Here is an 18,487-nt window from a genome sequence, read left to right on the forward strand (position 1 = left end):
CCAGGGAGCCTGGGGAGAGGGTGCGGGGCAACGCAATTCCCAAGCATGGCCACTAGGTGGCGAAACAGCTCTATGCACCGATGTTCCCAGAGGCAAGGGGTGAAAATTTAAAAACACAACAAAACCAAAACCAAAAAATGGAGTCAGCCAGAAGTGCGGTCTGTAGGGAATTCCAGGAAAGCTGGAGCCACAGCAGTCAGGAGCCAATGGCTTCTCCTGTCCCCAGAGGCAGGTCTGGGATCCTCACGCCACCTGGATACTCACACAAGCTGTAGGTACTTATAGGTGGACAGATGCCCTGGAACCAACGTGAACTGGTTCCCGTCCAAGTAGCTACGGGAGAAAACGCAACAGTTAGTGCACCATCTCCACCTCTGTCCCACGCTAGGAGGACCTTTCCCTGCAGCCAGGGCCTCCTCACTCATTTCCTCTCCTGCCTGTAGACCACCGACAGCAGCGTCTGCTGCAAAGTCCTAACTCCAAGCTGCTAGTCACCTAATATCTGCTCTGGTCACCTTCTTCTCCTGACACCAGGCTTGGGCTACTCACAGTTCTGTGACGTTCTTGGGGATGCCCTTGGGCAGGGTCTGGAGGTGCTTGTTGCTGCATCGGACCACAGTGTCCAGGCAGGCGCATTCCTGGGGGCACTGGGGACGGGGCAGACAGCTCCCCTCCTCTTGGCCTGGGGAGGAAGGCACGTCAGTAAGGGGACAGGCCTTCTTAGGGCCTCCTGTAGCCAGGACCCCTCTGCAGGGCGCCTCAGAGCAAAAGCCCCTCTCTGACCCTCCCTCAGGCACCAGGAAGTCTCTTCTTGGCTGCACCCTTCCCCCACCAGGGACAAAGCCCCTTGGACCTGTTTTGAGGTTATTATAGGACTCGGGTCGATCTCTTCCACCTCAGACCCAAGGTGGCCCTGGGCACAGCAGAGAAGGAGGATGACAGTCACACCTTTTCCTGAGCACCTACTATGTGCTAGACACTGTATTGAACACAGTCTCCTTAACAATGCAGTAAGGGGTTTCACTCTCACTCCTAGAATGCAAGCACTATGAGGACAGGGACATGTCTCTTCTTTGTTCACTGAAGGAGCCTAGTATCCAGAGTAGGGCCTGGCACACAGGAGCCCTCACAATAGATCAGTCAAATGAATTAATTTCTACTGACTGAGCTCTGGAGAGGTTAAATAACTTGCTCAGGTCAGGAGGCCAGTTAGGAGCAAGGTGGGCTCTGCACCCACTGCATATTCAGGACAGTGTGAGCCCATAGTCTGCAGCACTTAGAACAACTAGGAGGCAGGTCTCTGGGTTAAATGTACTTATATAAAAAAGAAAATCTATTAACATGTTAACGGAGATTTTCTCTGAGTGATGGGTAATCAGTAATTTTTTTTTTTTAATCCATATTTTTCCATTTTTAAAAAACAATAAGCACATTATTGCTCCTTTAATGACACAAAAACTCCACCAAGCAAGAGCTGGTGCCGGTCTAAGAGCTGGCCTCCGTGCTCCTCACCTCTCCGGTCAACAGAGCCTCCCTCGCCACCCACCCCTCCTTTCTCCATCCCCCGGGCTGTCCCAGCTCACCCTGTCTCCTGCCACCCGGGGCACGCGAGTTACCTTCCTCACACCTGAAGTCAGGGAAGGCCACGTCCTGCAGGGGGATCTGCCGCAGGAAGTCTGGGCTCTGGCACCGCGGGTTCCCTGTCACAATCTTCCTCTTCCGCAGCCAGTCGCCCAGCCAGGCCAGCTGGCAGTTGCAGTTGAAGGGATTGGCCAGAAGGTTTCTGGAAGAGGCGGTTTGTGTGACCACAGAGACACAGCGTTCCAACGTGGCAGGACCCATGTTTCAACAAACCATGGGGACCCAAACATCCCCCGAGTTTGTCCTTTAAAGTAACCAACAGGAAGACATGCCCTTGGGATGGCAGGTGGCGGGGTCCCCAGGTGCAGATGCTGACACCAGAGGCCCAGGCCGCCTCGGGCTGGACTTACAGCGTGGAGAGGGCCTGCAGGGTGTCGAAGGCTCCGGGGGAGATGGTGGCGATCTGGTTGTCATAAAGCGAGAGGAGGCGGACATTGCGCAGGCCTGTGAAGCTGTCGTTGTGGATGCAACTGATGCGGTTGTTCCTCAGCATCCTGGGGTCGGGGGGGAAGGGAGAGGCCACGCTGTGCCCTGTGGCCATGTGCTCAACAGGTGCTTTGGCTGCCACCAGCCAGTTCACAGATTCTCCTCAGGAGGCACTGAACCTCAGCACCCAAATCCTTCTCACCAATGCTCCTCTCCCACCTGAGATGCCCTCCTCTGCTGCCCGCCTGCAGGGCCCCGTGCCGGTGTCACCTCCACTCTCCAGATACCCAGCGCCTCCCCCACCTCCAGGCCAGGCTCCAAGTCAGTACCAGAGAGGCTTTCCTAAAACCTAACCCTGGTCGTGTCCCTCTTCAGCCTAACTCCCAGAGTAGCCTTCAAACACAGAATCACATTTAAACTCTTTGCTGTGACCTTGTGGAGCCTGTCCAACCTGGCCCCAGACCAGCAGACCAGCACCTGGCCGGCCCCTGGGGAGCGACACACCCTGCACTCTGCGGGCCAAGCCCGCACAGCCATGCCTTCCGAGAACCACGCCTTCCCCAGCTATGATTTCCTTCTAGAATGACCTTCTTCCTCATTTATATCTGCAAAAGTCTCCAGTCACCTCAAAAACCTGACTCAGTTTCCCTCCTCAACCAAAAACAAAACCCAGGCCTGGCAGTTCACAAAAGAAATTAGAATATTTTCTAAGCAGTCATAAAACAGGTTCAAACTTACGAGTAAACAAAGACACTTAAGCAATATTACATCTTTGCCTGCCAAACTACAAAATAAAAACATAATAATAATAATAATAATAATAATAATGCTGCCCAGGGTCAGCAAGGGGGTGGGCAAATGGGCACTTTCATGCCCAGTTGGCTGGAGAATGACCTGGGACCTCCCTGGAAGATGGGCATCGGTGAGACGAACTAAAAGGGCATTTCATGCTCTCGCCCAGCAAGTCTGCTCTTAGGAATTTATCACAAGGGACTATCCTGGATGGGCACAGAACTGCATGATAAATGTATTAATTACAAAATTGCTTATAATTTTAAAATCACAAATAGCCTAAATTTCCAATAATATATCGTCATTCAAAAATGGTGTTGTAAAAGAAATTTTAATGATTCGTAAAAGTACTCACACTGTTTCAGAAAAAAACAGATTACAAAAAAAACACATAGGATCCATTGAAAAGCCTGTATGCATGCGTGCATGTAGGTTGGTGCGCGTGTATGTGTATGCAGGTACGCACACATACACTGTTTCTGTGTGGTGGAGGGGCTGCGGGCATTTCTTTTCCTGTGCCTGCACTGCCACTCTTGTTGGTTCTGTCCCAGCACCAGCCGCCCCCTCCTCTGTCCATCCAAGCCTTCCTCAGAAAGAACACAAGAGACTTCTGGAATGGCCCACAGCACCCTCATTCAAGAAATACGAGGCAAGTATAAACAAGAATGAGTAACAGCCTGGCAAAGTGGCCACCCTATGTTTACAAGGGGAAAAATAGGCTGCAAGACACAGCAAATAATAAAATCCCCTTTTGTAAAATGAACAAGAATCCCCAGAGAGTCCCTCCCGCATTCACAGACCTTACTCAAATTCCCTGTGTGCTCAGAAAAAATGTATAGCCTTGCTGCAGGGCTGGGCATAGTGGCTACTGGCCACATGTAGCTATTTAGATTTAAATCAATTAAAATGAAATGAAATTCAAAATGTAGTGCCTCAGTCGCACTAGCCACATGTCAAGTACTCATAGCCACAGGGGTCTGTGAGCTTGGACAGCACAGATATGGGACATTTCTGTCATTGTCGGAAGTCCAACCTGTACAGCACTGTCTGCTGGGCACACTAACGGTCCACATGACCGCCCGAGGAGCAGGCAACGCCTGGGCAGAGTGGCTCCCTGCACCCTAAAGGAGGGCAGGTGACCCCAGGATCCTACTGAGTCCTGATGTCTGGTTAGCTCTGGCTGGGCTCTGGGTCAGGGGATCTTAGAATCCCAGAAACGGTGGGCCACCACTGCTCCCCCACCTGCGCCCTCTGAGTCACCTCAGCAATGTCTCACCACGGGGCGACCCGGCCTCTCCTGCCCGCGGTCATGCCAGCTGCTCCTAACTGAACGCACCTGCTGCGCTCCTGCAGCCTGGTCACAGGGCCGTGAGAGGGGACCTCCCGAAGCCCGCCTCCCGCCACCCCTTCACCCTAGGGAACTAGAAAACAGGCCTCACCACGGTTACCAACATCTGATTACTGGGCCCACTGCAGTCAGGGTCCTCAGCTGTCCCCTCCTCCTGCAAGCTGGGGCCAGGGAGAGGGGATCTCCCACCCTCTCTTCCTTTCCCTTTAATGTGGACACCCACACTCTGGCTTTACCTACCGAAGTCCCACCATCCACCCTGCTCCGCAGCCCACACACTCACAGGGTCCGCAAGCCGTCCAGGCCACGGAACATGCCACTCCGGATGGACTCCAGCTGGTTGGCGGTCAGGTGCAGCTCGCTCACAGAGGCAGCGCCCTCGAAGGCCCCGTCTTCGATTTCTGACACCTTGTTGTTGCTCAGATTGCTGGGAGCAGAGGTGGTGGGAGGATGCTGAGGCTCAGGACCCCCCTTCCTGTACCCAATCCCTGTGCACGGGAGTCCTGCCTCCCATAGGAGCTCTCCCACCACCACCACCCAGAATCTTCCCTCTCCATTCCAGGCCAGCGTCCTGACTGCAGCCTTCCCACCAATGGGTAACTCACATTTTCTTCAGATGGGTGAGCTTTTTAAACATGCCAGTGGCCTCCAGGATGGAAATCTCATTGTTGTTTAATCGTCTGTAAGAGACAATCAAGGGAATTTACACATCCATAAATGACATTGAAGTATCTTTCAAACTGAATATTTGGGGACAAAGGGGACTCCCAGAAGAATTTATCTGGCAAAGCAAATTGACCCTATTTCAAAGGAAGGCTGGTTGGAGTGCTGGAGCTGGGAGGAGGGGGAGCTGTGAATGGGGATATTTTTAACATTAAAAGTGCTATGAAAATTTATATACATAAATGACGTGTGTGGTTACCCATGCACATGCATATATATGTGCACCAATTTATGTTTAGATAGAGAAAAGAAATAGTAAAAGAATAGCTTAAGCCCCAACTTGAGCTAATGAAATCGTGTCCCCCCAAAATGGCAAAAGCATGATTGAGAAAAGGCACCCCTGGCTCAGGCTGGTGACCTGCCCTAGCTGCTAGATATTGTTTCAAGAGTAAGTAGGGCTGTGAGTCAGAAACAAAGGGGTCACAGGGGCTGCTTCTTGCAAAGCCAGCAGCTGCCATGCTGGAGTCTCCAGTGGTCCCCAAACAGAACCCCACCAGAGGAAAACCTGAAGCAGGCCCAGGGAGGGTAGTAGGAGCAGGGAGCAAGTGAGGGGTGTGGAGGGGCTGGGGCCTCACAGCTCGGCCGTGGACTGGGGGATGCGCTCAGGGATCTTGGTGAGCTTCAGGCCGGAGCACTCCACCACGCTGGCCTCACAGCGGCACTTGTGGGGACAGACCACGTCGCTGTTGCATTCACTGTTCAGCTGATAATCCTCCGTGCCTGCAGCGAGATAGCAGGGGCTGGGGCTGAGGGGCCTGGGGCAGGCTCCAAGCAGGCTTGCCCGGCCTAGGGTCTCCCAGGCCCCCTCAGCCTGCTGCTTTAGCCCCCTGCCTACCCACTGCCACTGTCCCACCCAGACCGCCCTTGGTCCCCCCACTCTCCTACCTGGAATGAAGTACTGCTCTTTGGCTGCAAAAAGAAACAGAAATACCATGATGCTGGTGAGATTGTCCAGGGCTTGCAGGAAGAGCCCAGGTCCCAGCCCCACTGCCCAGGAACGAGGCTGGGGTCCCAGATCAGGGCCCCAGAGCCCACCTGCCCAGCCCATGTGGAGAAGGCCCTCCTTACCCAGGCCAACCTTGGGGACAGCACCACGCCCAATTAAACCTCTTGGGGAACATGAAAGCCGTGGGAACGCTCACGTGCGCTAGCACAAGATGGGGATGGGGCCAGGGGAGGCATCAGGCCTACAACCAGGATCCAGGCTCAGAAGCTGACCCACACTGTCCCTGGCCAGATGCTGTTTCTGCTGCCTCCAGGCCCGGAGGAGGCAACTATCTCACAGAGGAGGGGTCCCAGGCCCCCTGAGCGCCTTACCAGGCTGAAAGTGGTGGCATGAAGGAGAACTGGCCTGGGAGTAGAGGACCTGGGTCCTTGTCTGGGTCTTCTCTCAGGACCTCAGCAAGCCCACCCCTCCCCAGGCTTCAGGAAAATGAGGGCTGGGAGTGAACACCATGCAGTCCCAAGTCCACAGTTCGGGGCCAACACCCTGGGACAGCCTTGCTGGAGCCATCCAGGACACACCAGGGTCCCTGAGCGGACTGACGACAGTCAGGTGGGCAGGCGGCTACCTGAACACCGGAACTTCTTGCTCTTGATCTGCCCGATGCGCTTGTTGGCCAGGCGCCCGGGGCTGGCGCAGCGGGCTCCGCTCGTCTCGATGGGGTTGGTGCGCAGGAAGTCCGCCAGCCACTTGAGGTTACAGTCGCAGATGAAAGGGTTCTGGGCCAGGTGCCTGTCCAAAAGGGGTGGATCAGGGTCAGAGCAAGGGCTGCCCATCTGCTCCGACCTCCACCTGGACGAGGTCTTGCTGCTGCCTCTCCGCCTGAAGCCCTGGACTGGCCCTGGCAAGACAGGCACCACCTGGGGGCACTGCCTGGGTGCACCCACCACCTTCGGAGAAGTCTCGCCTGGCATCACAGTGAGGGGGGCCTCTGCAGGCTCTGGAGCTTCCAGCTGTCCCTGCCACGCTCCCCCTGCAAGCCTCCCCGTTCCCGCTCCTGCTCTTGCCTGTCCCTCCCTCTGCCCTGGGACATTTCACAAACATGAAGAGGCAGGAGCGACCTGGAGCCCGGCCAGAACACCCCTGTCCTTGCTCAGGTGAAGTGACAGAACAGGCTCTAGAACCCAGGCTGCCTCCTCTTGGCACCTTACAGGCTGTCTCTTGACACAGGGAGGAAACTCAAGAAGCATCACCAAACAGCTAGCTACTTATTGGGGGACCACTCCACTCCACCTCTTTTGCCAGGCTGCTGTGTCACCAGCAGGGTAAATGTGGGGAGGGGGCAGCTGACAGGTGATGCTGACTGAGGGACCCCAGGATGTCACAGGTGATTCACGTAACCTACCTCTGCCTCAGTGTCCTCGCAAGTAAAGTCAGGTACGATAGCACCTGGAGAGGGAGACAGCTCCTCATGTGCCTCTTGGTGCCACCCCCCCACCCCAAGCTTTCCTATGTGTGGGTTCCCAACCTTGAAATTTTTTTAGTGTGTTTCTCTTATATATTCCTCCAGCTGCATCAAGTAATCCACCTTGCCCATGTCTGCCTGTAACCTCTAATTTCACGTGCTTGGCAAGATTTCCCCGTGGCACGCTGTCTTCCTCTCTCTGGCTATAAGGAAATTAATTAGCAGGAGTGGGCTACAGGCAGGTTCGTGGGCTTTAATGAGTTTGTCTTCGTGGCTGACACCCTGCTGACGTGCAGAGTCCCCAGGGAGCAGGAGCTGCACCTATCCCAGTACTCTGTGCAGATATTATCTCAGGGAAAGCACTGCCCGGCTCATAAACAATGTGACAGGAATGGCAACAACAACAATGGCTACGACAATATTAATAACAAATGCCCATTAACCACACATCATCGGACCCACAGGTCAACACATTAAGGCAAACTACAGGGCCCAGAATTAAAGATGTAGAATGAAGGACACCATGTAAGTGCCTAAGTTTAACCAAATAGTGGATGGCAAGAAATTTCCCTATACAGAAGCACTCCAGCTAAAACATAGGATCCTTTTTAAAAGCACGACCACAACCACAACCTCATTATCAAATGAAGGAACGTTAGAATTCAAATATCACCATTTCAGGATCCCTAATGAATGAATGGGTCCAGGCATTAAGATCAATGGCTGTGTTAATTACAAGAAGAGGGACAGCCAGACATCATGAACCTCCTACAGGAGTACACGATCCTGCCTATGAAGTCATCTTGCCAAAAAAATAAAGGAAAGAAATCGGAACCTGACCAAACTCCTAGAGGTAAATTTCTATCTGCAGGAGAGAGGAGTGTGTGAAACTGCACCACGGGGAATGCAACCAGGAAAGTCCATACTGGGGGAAACTCCATGGAACCCACAATGCAGTGTCTTCAACAAATAAATTGCAAGGAGAAAGGAGATGGAGAGGCCACTTACAAATTAAAAATAACTTAAGTGATATATAACCAATACTAGCTAATTGTATTGTACAGGCCTAATTTAAATCCTGATTCAAACAAATTACTTTCAAAATTGTACAATGTGTTTGAGACACTTGGAAATTCAAACGGGAATTAGATATTTGATGATATTAAGGAATTAATTGTTAAATTTTTAAATATAATAATAGTGTTGTGGTTGTTTTTTGAAAGAGCCCTTGCCTCTTATACACATGCATGAAGTCTGTGTAGATGATAAATGATGCCTGGGAGGCACAGAAGACAGGGAAGCGTAGATGGAAGGAGACTGGCCGAGAGTTAAACCTGGGTGATGTGTTCTGGGCGGGTCACTGTACCACTTTTTTTTAAAATTTATCTTTATTTTTGAAAGTATTACAGATGTCCTCTTTTTCTCCCCCACTGACCCCTTCTACCCCACATCCACCCCCCGCCCCAGACCTTCACCACACTATTGTCAGTGTCCATGGGTTATGCATTTATGCATATAGAGTCTTGGTTAATCTCTCCCCACCCACCCACCCTGCCTTCCCTCTGAGATGTGTTAGTCTGTTCCACACTTCTAGGTCACTGGATCTATTTTATTCATCAGTTTATTTTGTACTACTCTTAATATGCTTGTAATAGTCTATAACAAAAGATTGAAACACATTCCGAGAGCTGTTGCTCTCTGCTCCCTAATTTTTAATTTATAATCATCATTGCCGTTGCTAGATCTCATCTGATTTAAGACATTATCAACCACAAAATGCATTTTATGTATTATCAAGGAAAAACAAAATGCTGTCAATTAAGTAATAGCCATCAATGATAAAATGCATACCAATTTCAGAGCTGTCCATGTGGAAGCAACATATGTCTTAGAATCAATGGACATTATTATCATTATTATTATTATTATTGGCTGTTGCCAGCATTTATGAAATACTCACAATAAGCTAAGTTCTATACAAACATTCCCTTTAATCTCGTAACAACTTTATGAAGAAGATGATACCCTCATTTCATGAATGAATAAATGAGGCCCAGAGAAACAAATTAAGTTGCCCACGGTCACACAGCCAAGATGAGGCATAGCTGGGATTTGAACCCAGGATTGTCTAGCCCAGAGCCTGTGCTCTTTCCTCCATAAGAGACCATCCCGGTGAACAAAAGGCTCTGGACAAGACAGTTGCCTGTACCAGGCGGCTGTTACTTCCCCCTAGGTCCGCCTGCTGGGGCGGAGGGGGAGGCAGAGGGTACTCACAGGGTCTGGATGGCCCGCAGGGAGGTGAAGGTGCCCTTGGCGAGACTCTGGATCTTGTTGTCATACAGGGAGAGAAGTGAGAGGTTCTGCAGGTCCTGGAAGGCGTCCGGCCGGATACAGTTGATCTTATTGGCGTTCAAGAGCCTGTGGGCAGAGCCAGGGCCAGGTGGTGAGGGGAGAGGCACAGCATCAGACTCATCAACATGTCCTGGCACCTTCCTAGGTGCTGAGCAGGCACAGGGGCTCTGGCCCTCTGAGTGCCCACTCCATGCAGAGGAGCAGAGGACTCTGCCTGCCTCTTCCATGCACAGGGACCAGCTTAGCCACCCACTCCTCTCTTTCAAGAAACTGCTAGAGGTGGCCCTGACATTCTCGGGAATAAGAGCGCATAGTGGCAAAGCCACCTCCATAGGCCTCTTGGGAGGCTCCCCTCCTTCCTCGGGTTCTGCTGGGTTCCCCAGGCAGCTGAGATGGAGTGTTTGGTTCCGCACCTCTTGGGTCCCGAGAGAAAACCCTTGTCTGGACTCTCATGACTCAAGGAGGCTGAGCTGGCCTGGGCTTCCCCCTGTAGGAGGTAACTCTCTCCCAGCCGTGCTGACCTCCTTGGGAGCAGGCTGCCCCTCAGGAGCCTCTCAGTCCAGGCCTCCTTCGATCAGCTCTGAGTCGCCTCTCCCTCCCTCTCTGGACTCTGCAGAGCCCCAAGCCTCTCACAGCCCTACATCTGCCGTCCTCCCAGCTCCCTGCCTCAGGTGAGTCCCACACCCCAAAGAGGTCGAAAAGGTCAGTCTGAAAGGCCAGAGGAATTCTGGCTCCCTCCCAGGGCCCTGCCCATGCACACCATTAGATGGGTCCTTACAGGAGCTGTAGGGTGTACAGGCCTCCAAACACACCCCGGGGGAGGTCTGTGATCTTGTTCCCATAGAGGACCCTGCAGAAAAGGCAGCACAAAAGAGTTAGAGGCCAGCCCACCAGGCTGGGTACCAAGGTAGGAGGTTTGCTGTAACAAGCCGCCGGCAGATGGCAGCACAGCAGTTAAGAAAGAGTGGCCCGTCCTTAGTTTTCATAAAAGTGCCCTATGGGCTCGAGGTCACCCCATTACTGCAGGCACCGTCCTCACTCCCTGCCCTCACACATGGATCCCACAGAAGCCTGCAAAAGGGACCCTTTGGGGAACCTCACGGGAAATTAACCTGCTCTGGGATCCAAAAGGAGATGGTTCAAAGAAGAGAGATCTCACGGGCAGGAATAGTTAACATACGAGCTCTAGTATGTTAAGCAAGTCTGTCCGGCACAGATAAAGCACCAGGAAGACACAGACCAAGGTGGTAGCTGTGCTGGGGTCTGGGTGGTGGGATTGCAAGGGGGTTTTTATACTTCTGGATTTTCAGTTCTCTACATTGAGCATGAAATACGTACAGTAAGAAAAATAGCATAGATTCAAAAAAGATGTGCAGGCAGGAATGGGTTCGGGCAGACAATGAAAGAATGAAGGGGGTTTGGGGAGTGGGGTGTATTTTACTCCCAGTACCACAAGCAGCCCTCACGATGCGCGCCCCCCCCCTCAAACACACACACATTCAGCCTGAGCAGAAACATTGTGTGCTGCTTCTTCAATCATGGCTTCCAGATGCTCCCGGTGGGGGGCACACAGGAGGAAAGTCTCTGCAGTGGGATCCGGGTCGGCAGTGTGGCTTGAGTGGAGGAAACAAATGGGACGGAAACTTGGATGTCACCCATCCAACACCAGGAAGCCTCGGAGACCTGATCAGGTTCCCATGTGGAAAGATCCCTCAACCTGCTGTGTGGAGCATGGAATGGAGGGGGCAGGAGTGGATGCAGGGAGTCAAGGTCAGGGTTGCCTAAAGTGGACACCGTCCATGAGATCTGTCTGCATGACCTCAGCACCAAAGCTCTCGTATGAGGGGGAGATGTCTTCAACAAGGTACCCATGGCCACAGAAACCCGCTCGGATGGGTTACTAGCACATCCAATTTAGAAGGAGATTCATTCACTTCTCAGAGGAAGAGCCCTGATTCTGGCAGGCCAGCTCCAGGATCTGATCTCAGGCGATGCCAGCGACCCCTCCCCAGGCAGCCATGCGCCGCACACCCCACGTGGTGCCATTCACAAGAGTCCGTACCTTGGACTCTACCCCAGGAGAAGAGGGTACACAAAAGGCACGACCTGGCCGCCTCCTGCACGCACCAGTGGGGGTTCTGTCCCATTCCACTTCCCAGGACCTTAATCTAGGTGAGGCATGTGTCCATGCTGCCCAGGGACATGAAAACACTACTCCTAAGAGTAACAAAAGGCCCCTGCCAACGGGGAGCTCACCTGCCTACGGGGCACCCTGAATGTGCTCTACAGATAAAGTGCGGTGGGACCTCAGAGAGTGAGGGGCTTGGTGAACATGGCAGTGGGGGAGACAAGCAAGAGTTCTTAGAAAAAGAGAGGTGAAGTAACATTTCTGAGATGAATTTTTTTTTTTTTTGGTGTGGCTAAATTTAATTTTTATTTTTCCAAGATAAAGTTTTGATGCTGTGCATTGCTTTGTAGATTGACAGACACCCTCCCCCACAGTAAACGCCCTTGAGAGAGGGAAATACTGGAGAGCGGTGGAGGAAAACACTGCCTTCGCATCACCCACCACAACTTGGGATCAGAGTATGTTTGGGATGGAAGATACAGGGGTGGCAGGTGTCACAGATGGAGCTGGTGGCTGCCATTGCAGGTGACCTGGGGAAGGCTCAGGAGCATGAAGTGTTAGGCCTCTGCGGGGAGGCAGGGCCAACACGAAAGCTTGGGTGGAGTCCTATGACTGCTGCAAAGAATACTGGGGGGAAACCACCATGGTGGGGAGAGCATCACAGTTGCCAGGGCAACAGCTCTGCCTGATTTTCCACGCACTCAGTCCTCGATTCCCTTCTCCCCTCCCAGCTGCAGAAGGTTCACCAGCGAAGAAGGGGTTGCTGGGCATAGCAACCCTGGACTTTGCAGCCAAAGGAAAACCCGTTGAGGCTGGGGGGGGGCGGGGGAGGCTGTGCTCTCCCTCCAGCACCCACTGGAGGGGCCTCGAGCCCCACTGGCCTCGTTGGGGGACACCCTGGACCCCAGCAGGGGCCTTGGTGCTGCTACTCACAGAGAGTTCAGGGAGCGGAGGCCCTGGAAGGCATCAGGCGCGATCTCTGCGATCTGGTTGTTGCTCAGGTCTCTGCACAGTGAGCAGAAGAGAGGGTGGCTGAATCCCTCAGCGGCCACCAAGCCCTCCTGGTCCCCTCTACCTCCCAGATGCCATGGGAGGGCAGGGGCTGCTTTGAAATTAGAGAAGTGAGGGGCCCATTCTCCCATCCATCAGAAAAACCCACGGCCACTATCTCCCTGTGCAGTCCGAGGGTCGTGCCCAGCCTTGGTCCATTTTTGACAAAGCTTTCCCCCACCTCCTAGCTGTCCCCTGCATCCCCTCTTATGTCCATAGTGGCTCCTATGGTTGCTCAAGCTGACATGGGAGGGCGAGAGTCAATTCTGGTCATATGCCAGATGCAGGCTCAGCATTTAGGTCTCAGGACAACCTTGCAAGAAGCTCACACCACTGTCATCCCACATCACAAATGAGCCACCTAAGGGGCAGGAACGCCAGGCAGCAGCTTGCCCAGGGCCTCTCAGCCATCACAGGCAGAGGCGGGGCCTGCCAGGGCTGCTGCATGCCAGGCCCGGGGCTCCCTCCTGCCCCATGCTGACTCAGGAAGCGTGGGGAGGCGCTCACATCCTCCGCAGCTTTCTGTAGGGAGAGAAGGCTCCAGGGGGAATGGACTTGATTCCATTGAGCTCCAGGCGGCTGCAGAGAAAGGACACAGAGGAGGCTCAGGTCAGGTCACCCCAGTCTGGGCTACTGCCTGCTGGGCTCACTCACCCACACCAGGCCCTTTGTCTCCCTGCCCTGCTCCCATCCACTGTCTGGAGTGGGTGGGCTGGCACAAGCAGAGAAAAGGGGCTGCTGTGATGTGAGCTCCATTATCCCAGGCTGCCATGGCTGAAAGGGGCCCACGAATGATGCTAATACTAAGAAACCAGTTATAGCACACTCACCCAGCTGGGCTGGACACATGGACCACAGAGGAGCACCCCCTTCCCAGCCCCCCAGAGTTGCCCAGCCTTGGGCAGAGGACTCAGCCAGCCAAAGCAAACTGACCTTTCCATTTACACTGAAGGGCCTTGGGGCAAGTCCTAGGGTGGCGCCGCCAGAGCCTGGCCCAGCCCCAGGGCCTGTGCCCCGTGCCTGTCTTGCCCTGTACTCACATCTCCGTCATCATCTCCGGCAGGTTGGCAGGGATGGCGGTGAGGCCTTTGCCACGACAGTCCACAATGCCGTTGCTGCAGGCGCACATGGCTGGGCAGGAGCCGGAGGACAGGGTGCAAGAGGGGGCGTGCCCTGCCTCCCCCTGGCCTGCAGAAACAGACGGCTGTGACCTCGGGGTGTCTCATGCCTGCACCTCCCTCTTGAGACACAGACTGGTGAGTAGGGATGGGGCACGCGGGTTTCTCTAGCTGAGGATGAACCAGAGAGCACCAAGAACTCCCCTGGAACTCCGTGGGCACCTGGCACCTGGACTGGTTAGATGTTTGCTGAATTTGAATTTGAAGCTACCTGTGCTACATGAAAGTATGATTCGTATGCTAGGAAATCCGAGCCTGAATTCTGAAGCTACAGGTTCTCAGCCGGGTCACTCAGCACTTTTGAGCCCAAGTTTCCTTGCCCATTACTGAAGAATGACAAGGACTCTGTTTGCCTCGCACCTACTCTGTGCCATCTGCTGGGATAAGTGTTGTGCTCGCAGCATCCATTTTAATCCTACTGCTCATCCTAGGAGGAGCATGGTGTTATTGTGGCCATTTACAGGAGAGAAAAACAGGGTCCTTGATATTAATTAGTTTGTGGAAAGTCACAGAGCTGACAGGTGCTGAAACCAGGATGAAGCCCAATGTTGATAAATTGCTGGTTTGTGGACTTCACATAACCGAAATCAGACGGCGGGTTCTCGCGTCTGGCTTCTTTTGCTCAAGATCAAGTCTTTGAGATTCGCCCACGTTGTGTATCGGTAGTTTGTTCTTTTTTAACGTTGACTAGTATCCTATTGTGTAGATAAGTCATAATTAGTTAATCCACTCTCTTGTCGGTGGCATGTTGGTTGTCTCCAGCTCTGAGCTGCTCTGGAGAAAGCTGCCTTGGCTATTCTTGGACACGTGTGCCGGCAGAGCATATGCATACACCTAGCAGGAGCGGCAGGGTCACGGGGAGACATATGCTGGGCTTTCGTAGATCCTGCTGAACAGCTGTGTGAAGTGGCTGAGCCAATTTACACTCCCATCAGCGTTTCAACCTTTAATCCTTTCCCTGGCTCCCCCAAAGCGTGGGCGCCAAGATCGAAGAAGACAAAGTTACGAGGACTTCAGACAAATTGTGAAAGCACCGTTCTTGGGAGAGGGGTTGCCAGGGTGAACAGACTCAAGGGGAGGGGGGGGAATGCCTGAATATAGAAACTAAGGTATTCTAAATGCAAAGAAAACGGTTTCATTTCAAAATAAGAACTGTCCAAGTGAATTATCCGCTCCTCTTCCTAAAACCGGGGGCAGCTGCAATAACTCAGAGGAACAGCATCAGCCTTGGCTTTCCTCACACATGAGTACATGCCTGTGTGTGCACACATGCACACACGCTCACACACCAGTCACACACTCTCTCCACACGCACCCTCACCCTCACAGTCACACACTCACACACAGTCACACACTCTCTGCATGCACCCTCATGCTCACACAGCCACACGGACACTCACACTGACACGCTCACACACATACACTCCTCATACACACTCACACACATGCTTTCCCCTCGGAGCTCTACGAGGCTGGCAGGCTCAGAGCCCACAGGTTTGGGAGAAAAGGGCAGCCCCCCATCCACTGTTGTGAATTTGAGAACCGTTCATTCACTCAGCAAACATTTCCTGAGCATCTCTCTGTGCCAACTGCAGGCAAAGTGCTGGGGACATGGCTAGAAACCAAGACGGCCTATTCCATGTGCTCACGGAGCTCACGGTCTATCAGGGACCTCCCCTGGGGTCAGGAAGGGCTGAGGTGGCCCAGCTGGGACACACTCAGTGGCAAGGCCTAAAGGTGGCAGGGGGAGGCCGAGGTGACCATGTACCAGCCTTGCAGAGCCTGAGGGCAGTTTGGACTCTCCCAGGAGCACCAGGGAGTCAGTGAGTACGAGCAGCAGTGACCTGCCTGGACTTGTGGGTCCTCCGTGGTCTTTCTGGCTGCGGTATGGGGATGAAGGGGCCAAGACCGAAGCGGGGTGGGCAGTCGGGAGGCTCTCAGAGGACCCAGCTCTGGAGTCCACCTCATCTCAAGCAGAGGCTAGATGGGCCAGTTCAATGACTCCTCAAGGTGGCAGGGGTGAGGCCATCGAAGGAGGGAAGAGGCAGGAACAGGAGGAGGCAAAGGTGGGACAGAAGAGGGCAAGGGGGGTGGAGGCGGTGAGGGGACAGGAAGGTGGGTGGGTGGGGGAAGGAGGGACAAAGGAGTGAAGGCAAGAGGTGAAATGTGGAGACAAAAGCTAAGAGTGAGAACAGGAGACAATGGATGGACAGGAGGCAGACATGGGTGGGCACAGGAGGTGACAGATAAGGACAAGATGTGGTGGGTAAAGAAAGGGGGTGATAAGCAGAGACAGAAAGTGATAGATGAGGACAGAAGGTGACGGGTAAGGACAGGAGGTGACGGGCAGGGACAGGAGGTGACAGGTAAGGACAGGAGGTGACGGGTAAGGGCAGGAGGTGATGGGTAAGGGCAGGAGGTGACGGGTAAGGGCAGGAGGTGACGGGTAAGGACAGGAGGTGACGGGTAAGGACAGGAGGTGACGGGTAAGGGCAGGAGGTGACGGGTAAGGACAGGAGGTGACGGGTAAGGGCAGGAGGTGACGGGTAAGGACAGGAGGTGACGGGTAAGGGCAGGAGGTGACGGGTGAGGACAGGTGATGCGCGGGCCAGGTGTAATGTGTGGTGGTGACAGGAAGTAATGGGGAGGACACAGTGGGGCAGCAGGAGGCAGGCAATGGGCAGCTGAGAGCTGCAGTCGGCTGCACCCACCTGAGCAGCTGAACTCGCTCTTCTGGACTTCGGCCACGTTGAGGCCCCGGAGGCTGGCGGGGCCCGAGCACTGGGTGAAGAGCCCGATGGTGGGCCTCTGCCTCAGCCACTGCGAGAGCCAGGCCAGGTGGCAGTCGCAGAACAGGTGGTTGGAGTGCAGGCGGCTGCAGGGGGATAGGGCCACTCACAACCCACCTGGGCCCCCAGACCCCAGCCAAAGAGTGGGAACCCCTCTGCCTAGGAGGGGCCAAGCCCCATGCGGCACTGGACCCAAGCACAGTCCATGCCCAGTCAGCCCACAGTTCCAACTCGGGCACTACCCGCAGCTGCTGCCCTCGCCCTCCCAGCATGCTCGGGGCACCCCCCTCCGCTGGATTTTACCCAGCTCATGTCAGTTCACCTCCCCAAACTCATACAGACCCACTGCCCCAACTCCCATAGCTCATTTTCAAACACAAAAACAATCATTTGTTTTCCAAGAAGTCAAATATGAATGACACTCAACATGCTTTCATTTTAGATTCCCTCCCCTGACTCCAGCTCCAATCAGCCCACCCTGGCTGGCCACTGGGGGTGCAGAGGAGCTCCCTCCCCTGCCTGTGGAAGCCGAGGCCCCTTTCCCCACTGCCCTGGCACCGCCACACTTGGAGCTGTCCTCCGGGTCACCCGGGGCTGACTCACAAGGTCCGTAGCTTGGGCATGTGGTTGAAGCTGGACACAGGGATGGTGGTGATGTTGTTGTTGTTCAGGGTCCTGACGAGGAAACCAGAGTCAGTTAGCGTCTGTCCAGCAGGAGCTTACGAGGGAGGGAGAGCAGGGCTCCTCTCTGACATCAGGCCGCCTCACACGCTGTTCCATGTTCCCCCTTGAACTGGACCACGCTGGGCTGGCCCCAGGGGCTACACCGAAAAGCATGAGACACGGAGCCACCCTCAAGGAAAGCCCTGAGCTGAGGCAGTGATTAGGAGGCAGCCACACCATAGGCCCCGAGTCCGGGAGCACAGGGGAGAAGGAGCGACGAGAGGGACAGGTGCGGCTTGGGCGGGCTTAAAGAATGGGTGGGGTTTCAACAGCCAGGTGTCAGAAACTCCTGGAAGACACAGCCATCGCCTTGGGTGTCATGATAAGCAGGATAAACCTTGGTCACGCTGCTGTGGGCATGATGACCTCACGAGCATGAGTCTAGGGGGGCCTGCAACCCGCCTCCCGTGTCCCCTGCCTCCTGCGCTGCTCCGAGGCCCGACTCCAGCCGCCTGGGACCCAGCAGCCGCGTGAGGCAGACTCTCCAGGCCCCGCTTCCCCCCCGCGTTTTACTCACAGCACCTCCAGCCCCCGCAGCGCGCGGAAGGCGCCCTCCTCGATGCAGCCGATCTGGTTCTTGTCCAGCTGCCTGTGAGGCAAAGGAAGGGTGTAGAGAGGACGGCGTTGCTGAGAGCGGGAGCATCCAAACGTTTTTACCAAGCCCTCGATTCTTTGTTTTAAAGAGGCCTGACCCCTATCATTAGTTCGGTACAAGTGTGTCGATCCAAATAGTAAGAGCTTAAATTATTCCTATTTTTATTAAAACAACAAATGTGAATAAAAGTTTTATTATATTCCTCTACATAACCTTGCCTATCTCCTGGGGGGCAGGCACCCCGCCCCGTCTTGGAGGCCACCTACAGGGTGCTGGTGGCTGCGACATGAGTCTACCACAGAAGCCACGGCAGCCAGAGCTGGCGGCAGATGCC

The 18,487-nt window shown here is 54.1% G+C and overlaps 1 protein-coding gene across 1 annotated transcript in view; it reads right to left on the bottom strand.

Annotated features, from left to right (window-relative positions):
* The window catches only part of SLIT1 (slit guidance ligand 1), a 135,325-nt gene that overhangs the window by 25,757 nt on the left and 91,081 nt on the right, over positions 1-18,487 (bottom strand). The window contains exons 6-22 of the mRNA XM_081158914.1: positions 18,076-18,147; positions 17,439-17,510; positions 16,758-16,921; positions 13,909-14,056; positions 13,376-13,447; positions 12,752-12,823; positions 10,469-10,540; positions 9,613-9,756; positions 6,502-6,665; positions 5,816-5,839; positions 5,506-5,650; positions 4,813-4,887; positions 4,491-4,634; positions 1,992-2,135; positions 1,617-1,783; positions 550-682; positions 265-333 (exon numbers count right to left, since the gene is read on the bottom strand). Of these exons, the coding sequence (XP_081015040.1) occupies positions 265-333; positions 550-682; positions 1,617-1,783; positions 1,992-2,135; positions 4,491-4,634; positions 4,813-4,887; positions 5,506-5,650; positions 5,816-5,839; positions 6,502-6,665; positions 9,613-9,756; positions 10,469-10,540; positions 12,752-12,823; positions 13,376-13,447; positions 13,909-14,056; positions 16,758-16,921; positions 17,439-17,510; positions 18,076-18,147 (1,881 nt within the window). The remainder of the gene's footprint in view (positions 1-264; positions 334-549; positions 683-1,616; positions 1,784-1,991; positions 2,136-4,490; positions 4,635-4,812; positions 4,888-5,505; positions 5,651-5,815; positions 5,840-6,501; positions 6,666-9,612; positions 9,757-10,468; positions 10,541-12,751; positions 12,824-13,375; positions 13,448-13,908; positions 14,057-16,757; positions 16,922-17,438; positions 17,511-18,075; positions 18,148-18,487) is intronic.

This window comes from Miniopterus schreibersii (assembly GCF_964146895.1).
Source record: "Miniopterus schreibersii genome assembly, chromosome: 14".
Taxonomy (NCBI): domain Eukaryota; kingdom Metazoa; phylum Chordata; class Mammalia; order Chiroptera; family Miniopteridae; genus Miniopterus; species Miniopterus schreibersii.